This window comes from Oncorhynchus tshawytscha, linkage group LG07 (assembly GCF_018296145.1).
Source record: "Oncorhynchus tshawytscha isolate Ot180627B linkage group LG07, Otsh_v2.0, whole genome shotgun sequence".
Classification (NCBI taxonomy): domain Eukaryota; kingdom Metazoa; phylum Chordata; class Actinopteri; order Salmoniformes; family Salmonidae; genus Oncorhynchus; species Oncorhynchus tshawytscha.
In genome coordinates this window covers 3700989-3725581 of record NC_056435.1, presented here as the reverse complement: position 1 = coordinate 3725581, position 24593 = coordinate 3700989, and the positions used below count along the sequence as shown (strand labels likewise).

The 24593-nt window shown below is 42.4% G+C and overlaps 5 protein-coding genes and 2 non-coding genes across 8 annotated transcripts in view; 4 read left to right on the top strand and 3 right to left on the bottom strand.

Moving 5' to 3' along the window:
- LOC112242635 (ephrin-A2-like) overlaps positions 1-4655 on the top strand; it is a 36339-nt gene extending 31684 nt beyond the window's left edge. The window contains exons 2-4 of the mRNA XM_042323910.1: positions 614-906; positions 1802-1867; positions 4521-4655. Of these exons, the coding sequence (XP_042179844.1) occupies positions 614-906; positions 1802-1867; positions 4521-4654 (493 nt within the window). The 3' untranslated portion in view covers position 4655. The remainder of the gene's footprint in view (positions 1-613; positions 907-1801; positions 1868-4520) is intronic.
- A 1135-nt stretch (positions 4656-5790) lies between these two features.
- On the bottom strand, positions 5791-7718 carry LOC112235900 (coiled-coil domain-containing protein 122-like). Its single transcript, XM_024404445.2, has 4 exons — positions 7314-7718; positions 6749-7147; positions 6468-6584; positions 5791-6204 (listed from the first exon to the last, which is right to left on the bottom strand). Exons 2-4 carry the CDS (start codon positions 7085-7087, stop codon positions 6058-6060), a joined length of 603 nt encoding a protein of 200 aa, XP_024260213.2. The 5' UTR covers positions 7088-7147; positions 7314-7718; the 3' UTR covers positions 5791-6057.
- A 2834-nt stretch (positions 7719-10552) lies between these two features.
- On the bottom strand, positions 10553-12629 carry LOC112235911 (tumor necrosis factor ligand superfamily member 11). Its single transcript, XM_024404457.2, has 2 exons — positions 12333-12629; positions 10553-11493 (listed from the first exon to the last, which is right to left on the bottom strand). Exons 1-2 carry the CDS (start codon positions 12480-12482, stop codon positions 10864-10866), a joined length of 780 nt encoding a protein of 259 aa, XP_024260225.1. The 5' UTR covers positions 12483-12629; the 3' UTR covers positions 10553-10863.
- Positions 12630-12753: 124 nt separating this feature from the next.
- LOC112235909 (mitochondrial translational release factor 1) lies at positions 12754-15806 on the top strand. 2 transcript variants are annotated; one of them, XM_024404455.2, is made up of 9 exons: positions 12754-13216; positions 13422-13519; positions 13611-13692; positions 13814-13921; positions 14026-14123; positions 14268-14385; positions 14547-14683; positions 14871-14969; positions 15083-15806. In XM_024404455.2, exons 1-9 carry the CDS (start codon positions 12877-12879, stop codon positions 15191-15193), a joined length of 1191 nt encoding a protein of 396 aa, XP_024260223.2. In that variant the 5' UTR covers positions 12754-12876; the 3' UTR covers positions 15194-15806. The 2 variants fall into 2 exon arrangements, with proteins under 2 accessions (XP_024260223.2, XP_024260222.2); XM_024404454.2 differs by having other exon boundaries at positions 14026-14198.
- Positions 15728-22089, bottom strand: LOC112235910 (WW domain-binding protein 4). Its single transcript, XM_024404456.2, has 10 exons — positions 21952-22089; positions 20393-20465; positions 20054-20116; positions 19548-19674; positions 19046-19225; positions 17782-17852; positions 17553-17628; positions 17274-17461; positions 16934-17124; positions 15728-16737 (listed from the first exon to the last, which is right to left on the bottom strand). Coding segments are annotated over exons 1-10 (1188 nt in total). The 5' UTR covers positions 21954-22089; the 3' UTR covers positions 15728-16520.
- A 213-nt stretch (positions 22090-22302) lies between these two features.
- Positions 22303-22374, top strand: trnae-uuc. Its single transcript has one exon. It is a non-coding gene; the product is annotated as a tRNA-Glu (tRNA).
- A 1827-nt stretch (positions 22375-24201) lies between these two features.
- On the top strand, positions 24202-24273 carry trnae-uuc. The gene has a single exon. It is a non-coding gene; the product is annotated as a tRNA-Glu (tRNA).
- Positions 24274-24593: the final 320 nt, after the last annotated feature.

Below are 24593 nucleotides of genomic sequence, written 5' to 3'. Positions count from 1 at the left end.
TCCTAGTCCTGTGTTGTTGTATAGGTGGAGTAATGGGCTACTTACAGGATGTATAGTCCTAGTCCTGTGTTGTTGTATAGGTGGAGTAATGGGATAATTTGCATGTATTCCCTTTTATTCCTCTAAGTATAGATGTGGAACTGCATGAAAATCCTTTTGATCTTGTTTCAAACCATTTAGAAATGTTTTGCCCAATGTCACACTGGCCTCATTATTTATAGAAAGATCCACATACATTTTCAGCAGAAAGTAGAGTTGTGCGCATGTGTTTGTATCTTTGTGTAATGTGTGTGTGTGTGTGTGTGTCTGCTTGGTCACGGTGGTTGAGCACTCTGATTAATGCTTACAGAGAGACAACAGATGGGGGAGAGGGGAGATATGAGGGGATAGAGGATATAGATGGTGGAGGACAGGGAGCTGGAGAGAGATATGAGTAGTGGGAGAGAGAGAAACAGAAGCAAGGAGAGAGAGAGAGAGAGAGAGACAGAGACAGAGAGACAGAGAGAGACAGCTAGATGGAAAGAGAAAGCAGTGTAAATCCATCCTAACCCTGTGGTTTTGTTGAGGTTGTGTTGTGGCAGTTTTTTAACCATGTTGTTGTGTTGCGGTCTAGGTTCCACCATGACTACAGGGTTGCGGTCAATATAAATGACTACCTCGACATCTACTGTCCATTCTACACCAACGGCCCTCCGGCTCACGGTCGAATGGAACGCTATATCCTGTTCATGGTCAACCACGAGGGGTACACTTCCTGTCAACACAGGATGAGGGGGTTCAAACGTTGGGAGTGCAACCGTCCTACTGGTCCTGACGGTCCCCTGCGCTTCTCAGAAAAGTTCCAGCTGTTTACGCCTTTCTCCCTGGGCTTCGAGTTCAGGCCAGGACATGAATACTACTATATCTGTGCGTAATATATCGTACCACTACAATATAACTAATATGTGAGCAATATCTTGTACTACTACTACAATATAACTAATATGTGAGCAATATCTAGTACTACTACAGTACTACCACTATAAATATGAGAAATATGTTGTACTACTGCAGTACTACAACTATAAATGTGAGTAATATCTTGTACTACTACAGTACTACCACTATAAATGTGAGTAATATCTTGTACTACTACAGTACTACCCCTATAAATGTGAGTAATATCTTGTACTACTATAAATGTGAGCAATATATTGTACTACTACAGTACTACCACTATACATGTGAGTAATATCTTGTATTAGTACAGTACTACTACTATATATATGTGAGTAATATCTTGTACTACTACAGTACTACTACTATACATGTGAGAAATATGTCGTACTACTGCAGTACAACAACATATTATGGGGTGAGTCGAAACGTCCATTTAAGTCGAATTTGACATGAATGCATGACGAAGTACAATTCTTGACTTCAATGTAAGTTAGGATTTACTCCTCTTACTGCTACAGTACAACTACTAGTATATGTATTACTACTGCTATGAGGAGAGAGAGAAGAGGAGGAATGAGAGAAATGTAGAGGGAGGGAGGGCAGAGGAAGGGTCGTGGTTATTTCCTCTGAGTAGCAGATTTTTATCTTGCCCTGAGGTCAAACTTGGCTCTTCTTATCCTCTCACTGTGTGTGTGTGTGTGTGTGTGTATGTGTGTATATCTCCCTTTCAACCCCATGGACACCAGATGTAGTGGGATCACCCAGGTCTAACCTGGACCCCATTCACAGTGGCGTAACCGACATAGCAAACTACAAACTATCTCCATCTCAATTTCTTTCCCTCCCTCTTTCTCTCTGTCAGCGTCTCCTCATCCCAACCATGTAGGGAGGCCGTGTCTGAGGCTGAAGGTGTATGTCAGACCCCCAGGTAAATCACGCTCTAACTACACACACACACACACACATATACACACACAGAGAGACATGACTCCTCTCCTTTAAGTTAAGTTCCCAAAATAGGCATGACTCCTCTCCATTTAATTTAGTTCCTAACAGAGGCATGACTCCTTTCCTTTAAATGTAGTTCCTAATAGACATGACTCCTCTCCTTTAAATGTATTTCCTAATAGACATGACTCCTCTCCTTTAAATGTATTTCCTAATAGAGACATGACTCTCCTTTAAATGTAGTTCCTAATAGAGACATGGCTCACCTTTCAATGTAGTTCCGAATAGAGACGACTCCTCTCCTTTAAATGTAGTTCCGAAAAGAGACATGACTCCTCTCCTTTCAATGTAGTTCCGAATAGAGACGACTCCTCTCCTTTAAATGTAGTTCCGAAAAGAGACATGACTCCTCTCCTTTCAATGTAGTTCCGAATAGAGACATGACTCAGCTCTTTTCAATGTAGTTCCTAATAGAGATGACTCCACTCCTTTCAATGTAGTTCCTAATAGAGACATGACTCCTCTCCTTTCAATGTAGTTCCTAATAGAGACATGACTCCACTCCTTTCAATGTAGTTCCTAATAGAGACATTACTCCTCTCCTTTAAATGTTGTTTCTAATAGACATGACTCCTCTCCTTTCAATGTAGTTCCTAATAGAGACATGACTCTCCTTTCAATGTAGTTCCTAATAGAGACATGGCTCACCTTTCAATGTAGTTCCGAATAGAGACGACTCCTCTCCTTTAAATGTAGTTCCGAAAAGAGACATGACTCCTCTCCTTTCAATGTAGTTCGAATGTAGTTCCTTTAAATCCGAAAAGAGACATGACAATGTAGTTCCGAATAGAGACATGACTCAGCTCTTTTCAATGTAGTTCCTAATAGAGATGACTCCACTCCTTTCAATGTAGTTCCTAATAGAGACATGACTCCTCTCCTTTAAATTGAGTTCCGAATAGAGACATGACTCCTCTCCTTTCAATGTAGTTCCTAATAGAGACATGACTCCACTCCTTTCAATGTAGTTCCTAATAGAGACATTACTCCTCTCCTTTAAATGTTGTTTCTAATAGACATGACTCCTCTCCTTTAAATGTAGTTCCTAATAGAGACATGACTCCTCTCCTTTCAATGTAGTTCCGAATAGAGACATGACTCAGCTCTTTTCAATGTAGTTCCTAATAGAGATGACTCCACTCCTTTCAATGTAGTTCCTAATAGAGACATGACTCCTCTCCTTTAAATTGAGTTCCGAATAGAGACATGACTCCTCTCCTTTCAATGTAGTTCCTAATAGAGACATGACTCCACTCCTTTCAATGTAGTTCCTAATAGAGACATTACTCCTCTCCTTTAAATGTTGTTTCTAATAGACATGACTCCTCTCCTTTAAATGTAGTTCCTAATAGAGACATGACTCCTCTCCTTTCAATGTAGTTCCGAATAGACATGACTCCTCTTCTTTCAATGTTGTTCCTAATAGAGACATGACTCCTCTCCTTTCAATGTAGTTCCGAATAGAGACATTACTCCTCTCCTTTCAATGTAGTTCCTAATAGACATGACTCCTCTCCTTTAAATGTAGTTCCTAATAGAGACATGACTCTCCTTTAAATGTAGTTCCTAATAGAGACATGACTCTCCTTTCAATGTAGTTCCTAATAGAGACATGACTCTCCTTTAAATGTAGTTCCGAATAGAGACGACTCCTCTCCTTTAAATGTAGTTCCTAATAGAGACATGACTCCTCTCCTTTCAATGTAGTTCCTAATCGAGACATGACTCTCCTTTAAATGTAGTTCCTAATAGAGACATGACTCCTCTCCTTTCAATGTAGTTCCTAATAGAGACATGACTCTCCTTTAAATGTAGTTCCGAATAGAGACATGACTCCTCTCCTTTAAATGTAGTTCCTAATAGAGACATGACTCCTCTCCTTTCAATATAGTTCCTAATAGAGACATGACCTCTCTCCTTTCAATGTAGTTCCTAATAGAGACATGACTCCTCTCCTTTCAATGTAGTTCCTAATAGAGACATGACTCCTCTCCTCTGTAATTACAAGTTTTTTCTGACTCTGACATAGAAACCTCATCTTCTTCTAAAGACATTCTACAATTATCACTGTGTGTGTGTGTGTGTGTGTGTGTGTGTGTGTGTGTGTGTGTGTGTGTGTGTGTGTGTGTTTGTGCGCGTGCGTGCGTGTGTGTGTGTGTAACTGTATTAAACTGTAATTAGGTTGCTTAAACCCCCTGCTGAGGTCTTGGCGACATTAGTCTCCTCTCTCTCTTTCTCTTCTACACTCTTTCTCTCTTAATGTATCTGGAACTCCAACACTTTCTTCTTCTTATTTTCTGTATATTTTAGTAATTTTCTCTCCATTCTGTTGTTCTCTCTCTCCAATCAGTTGGTTGTTTAGATTTCTTTCACTCTACTTTCAAATGCTTCTATCATTTTCTCTCCGCTTTCAGATGGTTCTGGCCTTCTCTTTCTCTCTGTTCTATTCTGTGCTATCTCTCCTTTCAGATGTTTTCTGTCCTCTCTGTTCTGTTGTTTTCTTTCTGTCTGTTCAGACTTCAGTGTTTTCGCTCTCTGTTGAGTCATGCTGTCATTCTCTCTGTCTGTTCCAGGCAGTTCAGGGTTTGACTCTCCAGAGCCCTTTCTGACTGATGGAGCTGCAGACTGGAGCCCAGAGTCCCTGCTAGCCCCAGCCCTAATACCCTGCCTGGCCTCACTGCTACTGGGCTTCCTCTCATCGCTGTGACCCCCCTCCACTGGAGCAAGACCTAGACCAGAGTCTTTGCTGGAAGACTGCCTGTAGGACTGCCTGGCTGGCTGTCCCTCAAACTCCCACACTCTCAGGGAGAAACTCTCTTTCAGTCCTAGAATAAAAACCACTGTGGGTCCCCAGGACAAGCATTTACAGCCCCTGGGCTAATTAATGGATGAAGAGCCCCTAGTCTAAACTTAACCCTAACCCCCCTTGGGTGTCTGAAGGGACATGGATGGGGGTTGGTGGTACTTGGATGGACACACGCATGCCTGACCACTGTGAATCTGGACTGAACTGACTAAACTGATGGTGTTTCTGTTATGTTTACATGATCACATATAATTTAATTGAAGTTGGTCCTACAGATGATGTTATGGTTATATTTGAAATGGACAGTTAATTAGACTTCCAAAGTGCAGATTCTGATCTGACACTCAGAAGCCTTCTGATGGACAGAGAAACAACTCAACTATATTTACTGCTGCAACCCCCAGCCCACAGAGCGAAGAGGAGAAGGAAGGGGAGAGGGAAATAAACAAAGGAGAGAGAAAGAAAGAGAGTCTCTGGGGACCGAGACTTCTTTAATGTCGGGAAGGGAACATAATGAGAAGGCACTGTGTTTACACACAAACAAACAAGAACACTGACACGTTTCTACCCTGTTTCATCTTATTTTTGTTCCGTTTAAAAGCACCATCAATTATTAATATGTGTGAGAGAGAGGGAGAGAGAAAGGAAATTTTGGTCCCTACTTTATTCTCTAACCCTAAAACTGTTGATGATGACTCAGTATTCTGTTCCTCTGATGTTGCGTGTCTTAGTGTGTGTAATCCGCCGGTAGTTGGTTCTATCATGTACAGCATTTACGCTAAGGCGATCCCTGCCATGGTTTAATGTATAAAAGGTTTCCTTCACGTCTCCATCTCATCAGTTTGTCTCCTGTTCTGATCTGTTGTTTTTGTCAAGATGATGAGAGACAGGAGAGAAACACACCAATAAATATTGTTTTGTCTACAAAGTGACTGACAGTGATTATTGTCTTCTATACAGTAACACAGGAATAGTTGCTATTACTTAATTGGTTGACACCATTGCCCTCTGCTGGTCAGTGAGTGTCACAGTTTTACCTCTAAATTCAGGGGGAAACCCAAGTTATTTATAATGGGGAGGGAAAGGGAGTTTTCTGTAAAGACATGTGTTTGTTTAATGGCTTTCCAATTCATTACTTTCACTGAAAAAATTATGAGAGAGAAAAGTGTCAAAAAGAAAATGAACAGCAACAAAACAGTTATGCACAGACCTACACTAGTGCCTGAAGTATGTCTTGGTTAGGGAAAACTCCTAGCCTTAGGTCATACTACAAAACATACAGTTTTATGAACCAGAATGCTAACTTATGGCACCTCGAGGTGTCTCTTGAGGTCCTGGATCTCTCTCTCCATGTGGTAGATATCATCAGACAACTGCCTGTGGCCGGACTGGGCCTTCATTAGTTGGCAGTGGAGACGCTTCACGATGGCATCGTACCGTCTGTTCTGGATCTGAGAACAACACACTTGGGTTTTAAACAGATATGGTACTTTTTGATTTTTGTTGACATTGTCCTGCATTTCTTTCCTTTTTGTATGTACAACACTTTGAGCTGCATGTTCGAAAGGTACCAGATAAATAGTTATTCTTATTATGAATACTGTACATGGTGGGTCTTTATCTGACATTAACTGTCTGGAGTGAGTTATTTTCTGTTGGATTAGAGTAAAAAGGGGGTAAGTGAGCATCAGACAATAGGGATTCACTACCGTACCTCGATATGCTTCTTGATCAGTGTGTGACTCTCAAACTCCTTCAGGATGAGCTCTCTTCTCTCAGTCACCATCTTCCTCCAGTCTGAGATCTGCCCCCTCATGTCATCCAACTCTTTCTGACAAGAGATTGCAGTTTTATTATTGATTCACGATAACAACTTGCAACCAGACGAATTGGAGAAGACAGGGATCACAGGACCAATTCTTTTATATATTTTTTAACATATCCCATATGACTGTAATCTGTCAACATCTACACTGGTTCCTCAGCTGCTCTGACCTGTGCCTGCTTCACAGCATTCCCCTCTGGGTTCTCCAGGTCGGCCCTCAGCTCCTCTCTCCTTTCTGTGAGGACTCTGACCAGAGCCCTCTTCTCCACTAGCTCCCTGTGAGCCCTCGTCTGGCTCTCCGCTTGCAAGACGGCTGTCCGGTGGCCCTCCATCTTGTTCCGGTAGGTGTTGTAACCGGCCAGCACGCGGCTAAAGTTGTCCTCCTCTTCCTCGATCAGCAGTCGGAGCTCTGTGTTTTCGTTGTAGACGGTGACGGAACGCAAGCCCAGGTCTTGCATGTGTCGCTGCAGGTGTTCCATCTCACCCTCCAGGATGAGAATCTGCCTCATGTTGGATTTTAACTCCACTTCAGCTTCTTTGCCTTTCTTCTCAATGTCTGATAATATGGCCTGGTAGCAGATGAAAACAACATTGCTTTACACTGAGTGTTAAAACAAATGTTCTGATATTAATGTTGCAAGGAAAATATATTTAATTTAAGCAGCAATAATTACAGTGTTCCTGGAGTTTTAAAATGTTACTGGTCAGTGTGTTGGCAGGTAAGGAGAGATTCACCTGGAGAGAGCTGAGCACTTGTTGTTTCTCCCGGAGGGCCACAATCTGGGCATATCCTTGTTGAGAGACATCTTCTAAAGCTTGAGTTAGAGAGAAGTCAGGCCCTCCATGTGTCTCTACAGCAATACATGGAAGGGACGCTGTCACGTCTGAAGAAAGAATGTGGTTTGTTATTAGCTAAGCTAGCTAACGTTAGCTTCCTAAATTAGCTTGTTGTAGTCCTACAAACGTTAACTCTTTAGTATCTCCACCCCCAACAACTTTAGGCCTACTTCGCTGCTGTTTTAGCAAAGCTTCCCAAGATAATACAGATAGTCCAACATTTTATAAGGATTTTGCTATATGTTTTCTTGCCATTTTCCACCGTCATCCCAGCAGAGTTGGCCATGTTGACACGTTTGTTGTTGAGCGCGAAACAGAGTTGGTTTTCGCGCTCAGCTCAGCACGTGCAGACGTTTCCGGTGGGGGGGTTTCCGGTGTGATTCCCCCAATGCGCCCCATATTGACTGACTGCACCTTTGCCAAGTAAAACAATATACTTATGTTTAGAATTAATTAATGAAAGAAACCACAAGTTCTGACACACCCAAAGAGTTCCATTGAATTGAGTGGCTCATCTTCAGATATTGGAGAAATGTTCAATTGTGCCCTTCCCACTCAAAATGTAGGGGGGAAAAATAGTGATTGTTATTCAAATCCATTGGTCAGTGAAGTAAACTAAAGGAAATGTAGCCCTAGTTGTTGTATAAATGTATTTTACAATGGATTGACAGATGTCTGGATTTGATTCTATACATAATTTGTATGTGATAAATGACAGGGACTTGTCCCTATGGTTTCTGGTGGTATGAGACAGTATAGATGTCAGTTATGTGTATTTACATGTTTCTTTGTTCCCAGTGTGAGACCATAGCCTACTGGTTAGGTCCACAAGTGGTGTTTTAGGGTTAACGATTAATGTAGAGACCATTCTCTCTCTCTCGCTCTCTCTATACCTTTCTAAACATAATTTATGATATGAGAAGATGGCAGTTATGGAGAAAATGTGTCTGTAGGCTATTTGATTACACACAGCAGACCTCCAGGATATGTACTCAAGTCACTCATTTTGTTTCCTTACTAAAACCAGAATATAGGAAGGATATAAGGAAGCTAGTACTGAAACATCCCCATTACGCTTCCACGTGCGCGTGTGTGATGGGATCAAGTCCTTTCAGTTTTTGTGCAGCCTACTGGAAAGTATTGTGACCATCCAGATGAATAAAACAAGGTTTCTTTCCCAGGCCCATGCAGCCCATAAAGCCATGACCCAGTAGGATTTGGCTGTGAAGGTGGGTGAGAGACACACCATTTGCTAAACAATAGCCGATAGACTTGATTTACTAGCACAGGACCTGACTGTTATTTGTGCTGGTGGATGTAAGTATTTTATTTGTTGTTTGGGTTTGTTTTGCGCACTAAAAAGAGCAAATTGTTTGAACGTGATGACAGTTGGAGTTCCCCATTTGTGGATGAATGCTTAGGTATAGGGAAAACACTGGGCTATTATTGTTAACATGTTTGCCTCCAGATGCTGAAGTTCTGAGTAATTAGCTGCTGTGGTTTCTGAGTCTTGTGGCTTTATTGAGACAAGTTTACGGTGTACATAATAGGTGCAGGTGTGTGCCGGTGCCCTGTAACTAGTTATGAAAACAAAACGGATGTGCTGCAGTGAACATCATGATCTTATAGACTATTGCGCCATTACATCCTATGCACTTTTTCTGCGTTTGAATTTCTCATGTGTGTTTAATTAAATAGAGCCCTCCTCACTCAATCTCAGTCTCAGTCCCATAGACACAACAGGATAAACTGTATGTATGACTCAACAGGGTGCTCCCCCTCCCTGCCTCCTTCTCTCCCTCCTACTGTCCCTCCCTTCCTCCAATCCCTCCCTCCTTCCAATCCCTCCCTCTATCTGTGACTCAATATAACCACAACTATTTCCTGTCTGGTTCCCTGACATTGTCTCTCATTCCCTGTGTTTCGTCAGCACTACAACATGTGTGCCAAAGAGACGGTTTTTACTAGGTCACAGGTGTTCCTGTTTTTACCCTAGTCTGCATTGTGTCAACACAACTAAACATTAACTAGAAGTATCTGTTGCTATTATTTTGTCCACCTCCATCCTTCCTCAAAATAGGAAGAGAGACAGTGAAGAGGGGATGGATGGAGATACAGTAGAACATAGCTATGTTAATTTTTAATTTCATACAATGTTGATCTTTTAAATACCATTAATAGCCCTAGAACAGGGGTTGTTGGCTGTGGGTGGTCAACTACATGAATACCCTTTCATTCATCTCATCTGCTGATATTTGGGCTACCTGTGTTTTGAGGTGAATACTGCGGTTTCCAGGTGTTTGATGCCATTCCATTCACTCCGTTCCAGACATTATGAGCTCTCCTCCCCTCAGCAGCCTCCACTGATTTGAAGTATAGTAATTTGAGTGCTTGCATCAGCAGTTTTACAAATGAAACCTTTTTTTGAAAGCCGAGCTGATTCGTGTGCTATTGTTGCCCATTTTCCGATAGGTTAAAGAACAGTGCCAGCTATATGCCAGACTGAAAACAAATGAAACAATCTTTGTTTCAGTGGATGACTTTAATGCTCTCTTAGCAGTGCAACTGTAGAGCTGAGATGGTGTAGTTAGGTGGCGTTAATGCATGCTTTGACATGGAAATGACATACGAGTGAAGAAAGCTTTCAAGGGAAACATGGTGTGTGTGTTGAATTGTTCTAATCCAAGCATGGACAGATCGATTCCTCACTTCGCAAATGGATTTTCATGTGAAGAAGGCAAACTGAGCATAGTAATGACATTACACGTCAACAAAAGAGTATCTCATTTCATTTTAAATCAGAGACATGAGGCGGGGTGGGGGAGGGGCAGGACTATAGGGGTCAGTGAAATCAGGGAATGAGTAAGGAGAGTAGGGGGCCTCTAAATGTGCATGACACAGCACTCCCAGCATGCATCACTAACTGGAGTTGTTCCCTTCTAACCACAGAAAGCACATAAAATCGTGGCGCCCTGCGCTCATACGCCTGAGGCAGTGTCAAGTTTTCAGAGATCTGCTGAGGTAAACAGTCTCAGGGTGAAACGTAATGGTCTAATGGTATCCCTGTTTTCCTATGACATGGGTTGAAGCATGGCAATATTGGTGATAATAACAGAGCATTTATAATCTCTCTCCTGTATTTTTACAATTGTATATGGCTTTATTGGAATGTTCTATAAACACACAAAAAACTGAACACGGAATTGAATACGAGAGACATCAGAAAATACATAAATATTGAAAACTTCATAAAACTAAGTTCAAAGTGAGCCAAATTCAGTTTGTTTTCGCAGTATGAAAATACAAAAATCTATTCCATATGCAGACAGTCCAGCTACCTAACAGATATGAATTCCACCTCATCTACAGCCCTCAGCTGGGAATGGGATTAAAGAGATATCAGTTACTAATTCATCAATTAATTGCCCTGGGTCTGCTTCCTCATTCATCATCTGCTGATTCTGAAGGCCCCGAAGTAGCTTCCCTCAGCTTCCGGGTCCAGCAGCCAGGAGTTGGACACGCTGACGTAGATACTGTCCCCGGGCCCCAGGGGGAAAGCCCCTCCCTGCTGCTGACAATACATGTGGTAGTGGCCCCTCTGCCAGTGCTTGGTGCTGCCGCATTTCATCAGCACAGATGGCCTGAGGGGGGCACTGTGACTGTGACGCTCGTGGAACACGTATTGTATAAGAAGGGCACCAGCCCCGGCCCCATCTTCTCTGTGAATGCTAGGCTCTGCTGAAGCCCCTTTTCTCCCTGGAGCATGAGACCCAGACTCCAACAGTGACTCCTCTACCTGGTCGTAGTACCTGAAGCAGGTTTTGGCGTAGATGTAGTACAGGCCTCCCTCGCGGACCAGGATCCTTCCGTCATGGTACCCGATCTTGGACAGGTGTCCATGGGCGTGGTCCCAGTGGATCATGGTATTCTGGATATCTCTCTGGATGTGCCCACTGGGAGGCTGAATGGGCAGGTGGGCTGATGGTATGACCTCCCTGGGTTTTTTTGGGCACCTCTGTGACTCCCCTCTCTGGAGGTCGTCCGAAGTCTCAACTAGGGCTGGTCCGATCTGGGTGACCTGAAGTTGCCAACAGAGACAGCGGCAAGAGAGGTTAGAGGTCACAGCAGCCCAAATCCCTCATTGGGCATTGATACACTGCTGTTAGAGACACATTTATAGAGTTATTGACCACTTGTCACTTAAACTTTTTTACTGCAGTAGGCTAAATCAGGGTCACACAGTGTATTTCTTGGTAGTCTTAAACAAATCTACTTTGAAACAAGTATACACCTTCACACACATGTACACACCTTCTCTATTAATATACTGTCCCTACACACCAATATACATATTTATATTCTGGACTCTGACATTGTTCATTCTGATATTTCTTAATTTCTTTCTTTTTACTTTTTGGATTATGTGTATATTGTTTTGTATTGTTAGGTATTACTGTACTGTTGGAGCTAGAAACACAAACATTTTGCTGCACCTGCGATAACATCTGCAAATCTGCGTAAACCAATAAACTTTTATTTTGACTTGTTGCTCTCTTTTAAAACATAAGGCTACATTGTAAGCCATAAGATGCAATAGCCAGTAAAACCGTCCATACAATATGAAACACTTTGCCTCTATTTGAAGTTTAATGTGTTCTAGATGTTGTGGTGAGAGAGCAACCACTTGAAATGGATTACAAATGTGTATTTGTGGCAATCATTGTATATAATCATTTTCTTGTCCAATGTTTTCTTGCAGCACCTGCAAACTGTTATGACAATAACTTTTTTCTTACAAAATACAACTTGGTGCTATAGAATTACATAGATTTTATGACCATTTTTAGAGGAGACTCTTGGTATAATCCAATCTAAGAGACCTATGCATTAGGACTTGTATTATTATGATTTCCTTACCTGTTGAAGATGACCTGTCAAGTGAAGTACAACAGCAACACTTGATACCACTTGAAGTAATCCCATGAAAACGACAGTACCAATAAGAGTTCTGTTTGAAGTTGCTTCTGTTCTCCTGAGCTGCTGAAATCTTGGCAGACTGCTTTCCATTTCATAAAGATCCGTTTAATACTGAACGTTAAATATCCACTGTGTTTCATAAATACAGACCCAATGTTAGTCTATACTTTCCCCGAGATATGTTTGTATTTCAGCATATTCTCATTACCAATATAAGTTTTTAAGAGGTGGTTTTCTCAGTTTAGTACCCCCCTCTTTGAGGACCAATCAGATTACAGATGAATTTAAATAGCTTTTTAACACCACCAGGGGTGCTGTTGTAAAATACTGTGCGAAAAACATCATTTATGACTACATATCCCAGCATTCAACACCACTCTTTGACCTTGCTGGAAGCGTGATTATATTCTTTACAATGTTACTAAATATGAGATGATAAACTCATGTAACCAGTTTACACTTATTTCGTATACACTGTAGCCAGATGCTTACGCAGAAATGTATTCGACTGTATGGCTGGTGCGCCCTCCACATGCGTAAGAGAATATGGAAGGAACTAGCAAATCGATCACTCGTACCATCAAGACGCTGTTGTAACAATCATTTGGGAGATTTATACCGGAATGAGTCCGTACAAAGATATCTTCGGCAGCTTGTGGAAGAGTACAGAGATGTCACCAAAACATTACAACATGGGTTTCTCAACGACCCCGCCAGGAAAGAGTTGAACAAGAGACAGGTGGGACTTTCACCAGTGGCCACTGCGTTTCAGAGCGCTGAACACGCCGTGATAGACCTAGAGGAGGTTGAAACTCTGCTTCAGAGTAAGTAAGCTGTGTTCTGTTTTGTGTATTTTGTTAAATTGCTACCTAGCTAGTGGTCTTTCTGTATCTTCCTTTCATAAGTGTCTGTAACGCCTACGTGCCGCAATAACCAGAGGTCGCCAATGCTTCAATAACAATGTGCTAACTGTGAAATGTGTCATGTATCTGAAAATATTGTACAGTCATCCATATTCTCCTTTTACAGAGACAGTCGGTTCCAAAGAGGAAGACAGACAAATGGTCCAGCTACTGAAAGAGGAACAAGCACAGATCACCCAAAGAATCGAGTCATTGAGAAAAGATGTACGAACAGACATTAGACACAGAACATTTTAAATGTCTGCCTTGGTCAGTCTGGAACTTGATGAGAAAATCTGAATTCATATTCCCCCAGTTGATCCAGACACTAGTACCCAGTGACCCACACGACACCAGTAATGTCCTTCTGGAGGTGGTAACAGGGCGGACAACAGGAGGTGAGTCGGTGAACTGTAATTACTCAATGAACAGCATAGGCCATGGACAACGGCTCTCCATTACACTCCTGGTCCTGATGATAATGTATGTCCCCTCTCTGGTGCACATGTTTGGATCCAGGTGACATCTGTCAACAGTTCACCAGAGAGATGTTTGACATGTACCAAGGCCTTGCCAGCCACAAGAACTGGGACTTTGAGATCTTCAACTACACACCTGCTGAATATGGTAATGCTTCTCTTCTGTCTGTGTTTTATGGGTCACTGGATGAAAGTGTCTGCGTTTATGTATGATTGATTGGTGTGTTTTATGGTCTGATTTGATTCACTCAGGCGGACTGCACCATGCGGCAGTAAGGATAGCGGGGGAGAGTGTGTACCGGCGTCTGAAGCATGAGGGAGGGACACACCGGGTCCAGAGGATCCCCGAGGTGGGCCTGTCCTCCAGGATGCAACGCATTCACACAGGAACCATGACTGTCATCGTCCTGCCACAACCCAACGAGGTACACCTGTCTGTCCTGTCTGTCGGTCTGCCTGTCTGAACGATAATACATTGGGATTCTGTTTTGTAGCTGGACATCAGCATTGACCCTAAGGACCTGCGGGTTGATACGTTCAGATCGAGAGGGGCGGGAGGTCAAAGTGTCAACACAACAGACAGTGCTGTCCGAATAGTACACCTGCCAACAGGTAAGCGCTTACCGTTCGGGGAAACAGAATATTTATTGAAAATCAACTTTAAGAAGTTTTTAAAAAATCAATGCCACTTCTCAATTCTTGATTTTGAATTGATCTCCTGATATTGACTGAATTGAAATGGAATTACTGACTGACCCGTTCTCTGACCCTAGGTACGGTGGCAGAGTGTCAGACATCCCGCTCTCAGCTGCAGAATCGTGACACGGCCCTGCGCGTGCTGAAGGCCCGCCTCTACCAGAGCATGATGGGCAGAGAGACGGAGCAGAGACTTACGGCACGCAAACAGCAGGTGATCCCTGACACACAGTCCCATCCTAACGCTTTACTGTCCCCCTCCTCCCTCCCCCCAACTCACCTCAGAGCCATTCATGTTACTCCTTCTCCAGGTGATCACCGACACCCAGTCCCATCCTAACGTTTTACTGTCCCCCTCCCGCCAACTCACCTCAGAGCCATTCATGTTACTCCTTCTCCAGGTGGGCACTCGCTCCCAGTCGGAGAGGATTCGCACCTACAACTTCAGCCAGGATCGCGTGACAGATCACCGGACTGGCTATGTGACCAGAGATATCAAGGTGGGCTTCTAACTATGCAAACAAGCAGTCTATAATGGAAGTTTATTTGTTGTGTAATGTTTTACATGTAGTGGTAATAGTTGGTTAATGTGTCTTCTGCATTCCCTTGGCAGGAGTTCATGAAGGGCGGGGAGCCCCTGGATGATCTGATCTCAGAGCTGTTGGAACACGGAGACAAGGAAGCTCTGCTGGAGCTGGTGGTGACCTGCAGTCAGAGATACTGACTCAAGACAGTGTGACGCCTTAGTTCTGGGAGCTAGCTGACATGACCCACTGCAGCAGCACTGACAGGAGAACAGTCAGACCAGATATGGAAGCAGTCGCTCGAACACTGATTCAGTTTGTGAAAAGAATGGCGTGTGGGTGGAGAAGAGAACCTGGCTGCAGACAACCCAGCTCTTTAACCAGTCTCAGACATATACCCAATTACACCCTAGCATCTTAATAAAGTCCTAAAACTTGACTGAAAATAGTTGGCGACGAGCCCTGCTCCTATTGGGTGTGTCAGAGCTATGTTTCAGCCCAACACACATGCTCTAATCTCAAGCACCCAGGCCGTCTGGCAGCTGGCCAGCCATGGCATCAGTATCTCTCCTACACAGCCATAGCAATGAGCATGTATTGGCACCAGTGAAGGGTTGAATTACCTTTGAGGCTACTCGAGCCCCTGTGAAATGTTTGAGTTGCTCTGACGGAAGTCTGCAAAATAAATCCATGGAAGATGATTGATTACTAAAGGAAGAAGCACAGAGAAAATGTCCACACCAGCAGAATATATATTCAACAGTGCTCGCAATAAAAAAAATAAAGATAAAGTACAATCTTTAATCAATCATACTGTAGAAAACTTGCTTTGCATTCTTTCTCGCATACTCCAACCATGCTGGAGTACGGTTCACGGATGGGATTCCCAAAGCTTCGTAGCACTAGGATGTTAATACCATTGAAAATAAATAGACAAAAGATGACCGTTGTGCTACGATGGTTTTGGGGAACCCAGGCATGAGCATGTACTGGTGGTGATGTGGAAAATAACCACCACCACCACAGTAAGGACATCACAGGGGTCCTTCACAAGCCATCCACAAATGATCCAGTTAAAAATACATCACACACGCATAAGAAAATACCTCTGGGAATGATAGTCTGTCCGTCACGGCTGTACGCTATTCAACTCAAAAACAAGCAGGAGGGCATCAGGCATTGAAAAAGGAAATTGTAAAGAGTAACACTTCAAGTTAGGACAGCTAAAGCTACTGATCTAGCTTGTTTCAGACGTCTGCTTGTCCTATTCAACCCCAAAAGCTGCTGATATACTGTAACTTGGGTGGTTGGATGGGTAAAATTCAACCTGAACAATTCTGAAATGATGGCATCTTGGTGAGTACCTAATTCGAGTTCTCTGTAGCCCACAGGGACCTGACCTGCGTATCCAGGTATTATATGACGTTGCTCGAATTGTCCCCTTACACAAAAACTCCAACAACATCCCCCAGTTTGTCAAGGCTTGTTTCTGTTTAAAAATAGTTCATATCTGAGTTAGCCTGAGTATTAGTCATCATCTCCCCGTTGCCTCAGGCTCCTGGAGGATTTCCCATTCTCTGCTTTCCTCTTCCTGAACGTGGCCCCGGCTCCCGACGCGGGGCCTCCCTCGTCGCCCAGAGAGGTGATGATACGCTCCCTAAACTTGGGTTTGGGCTCAGGCGGCAGCTCCGCGGGGGCGCTAGCTGCTCCTTCCACCTGTGGTAGCTGCAGGTCCACTTCCTCACTGGAGGAGAGAACATGGGTGGTGGGGTATAGAGCAGGTAGGTGAGTTATTAGTTTAGCATTTAATAAGGCACACAATAACAAGTTGGCTAAAGTAGAGACAGACTAGCACCAGGGTCCTGTTCATTAAGGCAAACTGTAACAAAATCTCATAGTTAAATCCAAATGAAGACATTGACAGTATAACAGTCTCTTACTAAGGCTCTTCTTCCTGTATCTGCTCCCAGGCTCCGTAAGGGTTGGTCTTTCTGGGCTTCTTAACAGCAGGCCTCTCCTCTTTCTCCTCAGGCACAGCTGCCGGTGTGTCTTTGGCCCCTTCGTCTCCCTTCCCCCCGTCATCATCCTCACCATCTTTATCCTCTCCCTCCTTGTCTGAAGGCGGCGTATTCTTTTTGTGAGGAGAGCAAATGATTATTGAAATGATTGTCAGTCACCATGACTCAAATCCTAAACGAATGCCTATTATTGTTTGTGCCCATTCACTACCAATGGGGTTGTATTGAGAACTGAGTCTCACCCTGAACTGAATCTTGGTACCTGTTTGGAATCCTCTCTCTCCCCGGCTCCTTTGGTACTGTTGGAGCTGTCCTCCCCAGAGAGGGGTTCTGGCTGCAGGGCAGATGGGTCATCTAACCCTGGGGGGCCCACTGTCTCTCCACTGGGCCCGGGCCCAGACCCAGACTCACCACCGGCAGGGAGATCTGCAGGTCTTTCCCAGCTGGACTCTGTCAGAGTGGGGGAAACATCAAAACTATGTCAAACATAATTATGTCAAACATACATCATTCTTGTCATCACCCGTCTTCATAGACTGACCTCCAGTCTCTGTGTTGTAGTAGTATGTAAATCCATCAGGACTGACAGCCTCCATCCAGGCACTACCTAAGGAGATCTACAGAAAAAAAGTGTGTTCACACCAGGACTTGAATGTATTACCTCGGTACATTGCACTGACTCTAAACATATCAAATGGGTAACAACATATAAGAGACTTCCTGGTGAAATGAAAGGTATTAAGAAAAATACATTAAAAAGTTGGGTGTACCTCGGTTTGACCCGGCTGTGGAGAGGGTGTGCTCTTTCCCTGCAACCCATATGGTTTGTCCCACAGAGATTCTGAAAATATATAAAAACACAATGCTTCAGGAGAAAGGTGAATGGTCCTAGGTGTATGTTCAAAACTGATTTATTAAAGTCACAGTCTGACTTTTAACCCGTCATCTCTGATATCTGCGGAGGTGTTGTGGTCTTCAGCCTACCCCGGGTTCATACGGAGGTGTTGTGGTCTTCAGCCTACCCCGGGTTCGAACGGAGAGTTGCAAACCAAATTCAAGGGTTTTCAAGTACTTTTTAAGCACTAATATTTATTTCCAAGGACCAGCAATTTGTGATAGCTCCTATTATGCAATTCTTTCTATTCGCCACCAGATGGCGGTATATTCGCCAAAACCTCATGAAAAAAAAAACGTACTTATTCATTACTACCTTAAAGGCTCTACTCAATAATACATGTTTCACTACTTATTTACTACATGTACTACATACATGAGGTAAATCAGTTGATGTAATTTGAGTAGTGATGAGCAGAGTTTTGGGACATGCCTACTTGTGAACACACATTTCTTATTCGCATTACTACACAACTCCAGCTTTATGACAGTATTGTAGTTTTATTGGGCATTTGGGAATCTACCTCTCAATAGCTACGACAAAGCGTCTTGCTTCCGACTAGCAGCTTTAGAGTCGCTGGTCGGGAGAAGGGCGGGTGGGCTGTGTGAGGAAAACGGCACGTGAACGGCAACCAGTACAGCAGGAGCACAGCTGCCGCTTGATAAAGTGGAATATCGCAGGCGCCCCTTGAATGAGGGAAAAAAAAAATCTCTTAATGTAGAACTGGCACCAGCGCAGGATGTAGTGTTGTGCCTTTCCCCTCCAGGGCCGATTACACCATGTTGCCCAGGATTTTAGCTATCGATGTGACGTTTGGCAGTGCCTAATCAGTCGGTTCTGTACCTGCCTGGCTGAGTGGCAGTGCGGGTAGAATGAGAGAGCTCGCCTGGCAACCAGAGTGGAAACATATTAAATAAAACTTGGTAGTGTTCCTGTAAATGAATTCGTAAGACCAAATATATTTTTCTAATATTTTTCAAATTAACATATTTTATCGTTATCTGTTCTCCTCTCATTTTAATTCAAGTACTTTTCAAGTACCAACTTCAGATTTTCAAAGTATTCAAGTAATTGAATTTCAGAGTGACAAATTCAATTACTTTAAGTACTTACAAGCACCTTGTGTGAATCTTGCCTACCTCCTGTCATAGAGTTGTAGTAGTATGTGAGTCCTTCGCCTGTCTTTCCCTCCACCCAGTTCTCGGATTCGTTTCTGGGCATCCTCTCCTTTCCAGGCTTTCGCTTCTTTTCTTGTTTTCGAGGTGGAGATTGAGATGGAACTGGGCTTGGAGTTTGGGCTTTGGTTTGAGATGGGGAACCTAAGCAAACACACAACATCACATTGATATATTAGCCATTTGAGCCGACCCTCTTATCCAAAACAACCTGTTCTAACAACTTTTTAAAAGCGTCAAGTTTCATTAGTCGTATGTACAGTATACATCATCCGACAAAATGCTTACTTGACAGGTTCCTTCTCGACAATGCAACAACAATAAGAGATAATAAAATATTAGAATACAAAAACTCTAAGAAACAATGGTAATAAGTTAGTTACACACTTAGTAGACGGTACAAATAAAAACAGACTGGCAGGTTATTAAGTTAGTAAATCAATAAAACATTTAACTAAGAAGTTACCTGATGGTTTTATCCCCAACCTTTTCATATCCTCCTCATAAGCTTTCAGTGCAGCCGCCTCCATCGTTGCAAACTCTTTAGACTGACGATCCTCCTTCTTCGCCTTGTCAATGCTCTTCTTTTGCATCTGAACAGAAGAGGGGCCGGAGTATCAGTCAAGTCACCAATGAGATGACAGCATGGTGTGAGAGTGGCATATCTGGACCTTATCTCTGCTTAAATACACCACTAGGCCAGCCAGGAGGGCTATGTATGCCAAGCTGTGTTTACAAAGCATCCCTCAATAGTTTCCCTCGCAACAGTGACCCCTGTTGATAGTTCTGTGTAATAACGTGTTATCAGCAGACTACATAGAGCCCAGAGAGAAAACAGTATAGTCTCAGGTGATTGACACATTTATGGCATCTGTATTTCTTATGTAGTATGGTAGCTACAACCCTGGCACTGACAGGCACCCATCTTTCTGTTTCACAAGTTGAAGGCAAAACACAATGATGACAACTCACCTCAGCAATTTTGGCAGCAACATTTTCTTTGTGATTCTTCCCTCGTTCATGAAACTCAACACTCTGCATGAGAAACAAACATGCACAGGGGTGAATATATGATCAAATCTTGTCCTCAGCCACAACCCCTTGCAGTCATAACATAACCGACTACTCTCTCTTTGACACACATCACCAAGAACAAGTAAGCATTCATTCAACGTTAGCAACATGAGAAGGGTCTAGTCAAAGAGACTGAATAGCTAGCATGATGATCATGTCTGAATGGGTAGCTAGTCGGCTAATTACACCAACTTTACATACCGGTACAAATTACATGACAATTTACTCAACACTCACAGGTTTATTGTCGGCTATCCAGCACTTGCAGTACTGGCAGAATTTCTTTGGCTGGGACTTCCAATATTCCGACCTCAGTAATACAAACAAAATAAACAACTTCATAAACATGTGTTTGAAAGCTGATCAGAATAGCAACCATGGTCGTACAAACTGAACTAGCTAGCTTATGTTAGCTTATGAGTAGATGCAACAATATGAAATCAAATGTTATTGGTCATGTTATACAACAGGTGTAGACTTTACAGTGAAATGCTAATTTATGAGACAATTCCCAACAGTGCAAAGTTAAAAAGTAAGACATATGTCTACACTACATTGCCAGGTCACAATTGTAAATGAGAACTTGTTCTCAACTTGCCTACCTGGTTAAATAAAGGTGAAATAAATAAAAAGTTTTAATGGACAAAAAAATTGCTTTTTATATATATATATATATATATATATATAAAATATGTTTTTGAAAGAAAAGCACATTTTGTTGTCCATTAAAATCACATCAGAAATACAGTGTAGACATTGTAAATGTTGTAAATTACTATTGTAGCTGGAAACGGCTGATTTTTAATGGAATATCTACATAGGCGTACAGGGGCCCATTATCAGCAACCATCACTCCTGTGTTCCAATGACACGTTGGGATAGCTAATCCAAGTTCATAATTATAAAAGGCTAATTGATCATTAGAAAACCCTTTTGCAATTGTGTTAGCACAGCTGAAAACTGTTGTTTTGATTAAAGAAGCAATAAAACTGGCCTTTAGACTAGGTGAGTATCTGGAGCATCAGCATTTGTGGGTTCGATTACAGGCTCAAAATGGCCAAAAACAAAGAACTTTCTTCTGAAACTCATCAGTCTATTCTTGTTCTGAAAAATGAAGGCTATTCCATGCGAGAAATTTCTAAGAAACTGAACATCTCGTACAACACTGTGTAATACTCCCTTCACAGAACAGCACAAACTGGCCCTAACCAGAATAGAAAGAGGAGTGGGAGGCCCCGGTGCACAACTGAGCAAGAGGACAAGTACATTAGAGTGTCTATTTTGAGAAACAGACGTCTCACAAGTCCTCAACTGGCAGCTTCATTAAACAGTACCCGCAAAACACCAGTCAACAGTGAAGAGGGCACTCTGGGATGCTGGCCTTCTAGGCAGAGTTCCTCTGTCCAGCGTCTGTGTTCTTTTGCCCATCTTAATCTTTTATTTTTATTGGCCAGTCTGAGATATGGCTTTTTCTTTGCAACTCTGCCTAGAAGGCAATCATCCCGGAGTCGTCTCTTCACTGTTGACGTTGAGACTGGTGTTTTGCGGGTACTATTTAATGATGCTGTGTTCCAATGGCACTCCGTTGTCATTTTAGCCTACGTTTCACTGATCTTAGTAGCATTTTACTCCCTCTGTTTAATATAACACACATACATTAATTATTAATTTCGGTTGCCTATCCTGATGTGAAGTTTGTTCTATAGAAAGTATTTGACTCTAGTGACAAAATTAAGGAAATTAGAATTTCGGCAGGCAAGAAAATGGCTTTAGTAAATCTTAAACGAAATACTCACATTGTGTCTTCTGATCCAATATAACGTTACTATAATTAAGGTTAAACAACCTAGCTAGCTACACACAAAAGCAGAAAATGTTGAACATTTCTCAACCATCAACAGCACCGCGTCCGTTTCTTATGACGTATTTACGGATGTCTTTGAGGGTCAAAATTGTTTGTACTCGCTACTGTTATCGCTTTTATTGGCATTATTTTGATAACACAATCGTTTAAAGTGTCGTTTTAATCGCAGTTTATTATAAAGAATATGAGAAGAATGTATCGAATAACAAAATTAAATATAAATATGTCATCCGTCCCGAGTAGACGGAACAAATTGTCTATAGTCCTTTCACATTTCAAGACCTCCCATATGGTCTAGCGGTTAGGATTCCTGGTTTTCACCCAGGCGGCCCGGGTTCGACTCCCGGTATGGGAACAACTGTTTTATTTAAAAATCATTGAACGTGATGTTCTCTATAGTAGTGTTTCTTAATAACCCTGCTCCTCGAACACATTGGTGGAAAAAGTACCCGATTGTCATACTTGACTAAAGATACTTTATATAAAATGGCTCAAGTAAAAGTCGCCCACTAAAATACTACTTGATTAAAAGCCTGAAAGTATTTGGTTTTAAATGTACTTATGTATCAAAAAGTAAGTCTAATTGCTCAAATATACTTAAGTATCAAAGTTGCCTCACTTTCGAGGGCCTGATGCGTTTTCTTCTCTCAGTAATTATTTGTCCCGTTTTCAAGAAGACCCTCTCAGTAGGAACGGATCCACTATGCTCTCGCTATGCAGTCTCCCTGTCATTACTTTAGTAAGCCGTGGGTATCTTCAATGAAGTGACATGTAACCGACATGTAAGAAGTGGTTACCTTTGACAGTGGTAAGGCAAACTTCAGTAGCTTTTTGGACTCTTTCCCGCACTGAAGCCTGTGTGCTCTCATAAAGTTGTGGAATAAGTGAGTTAATAGGTTTTGAAAGGGTTTTCCTGCTTGGAATTGTGTACATTGGATTTAGACTATAGCTCTAATTTCTAAAACCTCTGTCCTCCATGATCGAAAATGGCTGGAAATCTGTGGCAATCATTTTAGCCAATCCAATATCGATGTGGCGTTGTTTTGCAACATAGTTGGCATTGTTTGCTACTTTGGGATAAACTGGTCCATAGAAGACTGCGTAGCTGTGGGTCGCGGAGTAGGCCTACTTGACTGAGTGGATACAGCTCCACGTGTGGGCGTTCTGGCTCCACCACAATCACTAGCAGGCCCGCTAGTTTCTCGAAGCTCCGCTACAGCTAGCTTCACAGTTCGCATATGCCGGCGTAGGTTGTGCGTAGAACCGGCATTGTGCTCTAACATTGTCTACATTATTAAAATGCATCCAAATGCTACTATGCTTCCGACTCATTTTACAGCTCTTCCTCTCTCCTCAGCTGCTAAGTGTGTGACTGTGAGTGAGCTGGTTCGGCCCTCCCTCACGCATTGGTTCATTGGTTGATACTGTGTGTCTGATTGACAGGAACAACAGGTGAGGCTATTGGTCTGAGCAGACAGTCAGAACGAATGTGTGTGCGCTTGAGCATTTAGAGCTATATTATTTTATTTACTTTTTCGTTATTTGAATTAGTTAATTATATTCATTTAAGTATTTTGATGATTCATATCTTTAAAAAAAAAAGTTTTTTATAAATAGATTCGGCTCTTCTGATATGCGAGCCGGCTCCCAACGTTCCCCTACAAGAGCCGGCTCATAGAGCCGACTCGTTCGCGAACGACCCATCACTACAAACAAAGCATTTGTGTTGAGTGAGTCTGCCAGGTCAGATGCTGTAGGGATGACCAGGGATTTTCTCTTTAAGTGCGTGTCCTGTCCTGTTTAGCATTCAAAATGTAACGAGTTCGAGTACTTTTGGGTGTCAGGGAAAATGTATGGAGTAGAACGTACGTTATTTTATTTAGGAATGTAGTGAAGTAAAAGTAAGTTGTCAAAAATGTAAATAGTAAAGTACAGATACCCCAAAAAACTACTTAAGTAGTACTTTAAAGTATTTTTACTTAAGTACTTTACATCACTTCTCGAATACCCCCAACAGTACATATTTTTATTGTAACCCCGGATTAATCACCAAACCCTGTTTACCAAGGCTATAATGAAAAGTGTACTGTTGGGACCCTCAAGGGTTCGGAAATAACATTCTACAGTACCAATAAGCTTACCTATTAATTTGATTGTTAAATTACTACTACGTTTTCCAACCTCCCATATGGTCTAGCGGTTAGGATTCCTGGTTTTCACCCAGGCGGCCCGGGTTCGACTCCCGGTATGGGAACGACATTTTTATTAGAACTTTGAACATGTTATGCACAGTAGGCCTACAGGTATATGCCTGCGGCCTTGCCTGTTAAAATATTGCGAACTGACAAAATAGAATACTCTATCCGATGTAGGCTACTCTAGTAATGCTGAAACTAGCGCTCACAGTCTCAGATCAGAATTACACGTTCATCCACGTAACTCAAACGTCAAATTTCTAAGTGCTTAGACATTAACTCCGCATTTTTGAGGTTAGGCATTAACGGTGAAATGTTAAGGTAAGGATTGGGATAGGCTTAAAACAGAAAGCGTTACATGACATTTGATACGGAAACT

Coding starts and splice junctions, on each gene's coding strand:
- LOC112235900 (XM_024404445.2), bottom strand. CDS start 7,087: ATGAGGCAGATTCTCATCCTGGAGGGTGAGATGGAACACCTGCAGCGA. Junction 6,585..6,748: donor ATGCTGTGAAGCAGGCACAG/GTCAGAGCAGCT, acceptor ATCTCTTGTCAG/AAAGAGTTGGATGACATGAG. Junction 6,205..6,467: donor TGATCAAGAAGCATATCGAG/GTACGGTAGTGA, acceptor TGTTGTTCTCAG/ATCCAGAACAGACGGTACGA.
- LOC112235911 (XM_024404457.2), bottom strand. CDS start 12,482: ATGGAAAGCAGTCTGCCAAGATTTCAGCAGCTCAGGAGAACAGAAGCA. Junction 11,494..12,332: donor TGACAGGTCATCTTCAACAG/GTAAGGAAATCA, acceptor TGGCAACTTCAG/GTCACCCAGATCGGACCAGC.
- LOC112235909 (XM_024404454.2), top strand. CDS start 12,877: ATGCTTACGCAGAAATGTATTCGACTGTATGGCTGGTGCGCCCTCCAC. Junction 13,520..13,610: donor TCGAGTCATTGAGAAAAGAT/GTACGAACAGAC, acceptor ATATTCCCCCAG/TTGATCCAGACACTAGTACC. Junction 14,970..15,082: donor ATGTGACCAGAGATATCAAG/GTGGGCTTCTAA, acceptor TTCCCTTGGCAG/GAGTTCATGAAGGGCGGGGA.
- LOC112235910 (XM_024404456.2), bottom strand. Junction 17,629..17,781: donor CACAGCCGGGTCAAACCGAG/GTACACCCAACT, acceptor TTTTTTCTGTAG/ATCTCCTTAGGTAGTGCCTG. Junction 17,125..17,273: donor AGAGAGAGGATTCCAAACAG/GTACCAAGATTC, acceptor CCTCACAAAAAG/AATACGCCGCCTTCAGACAA.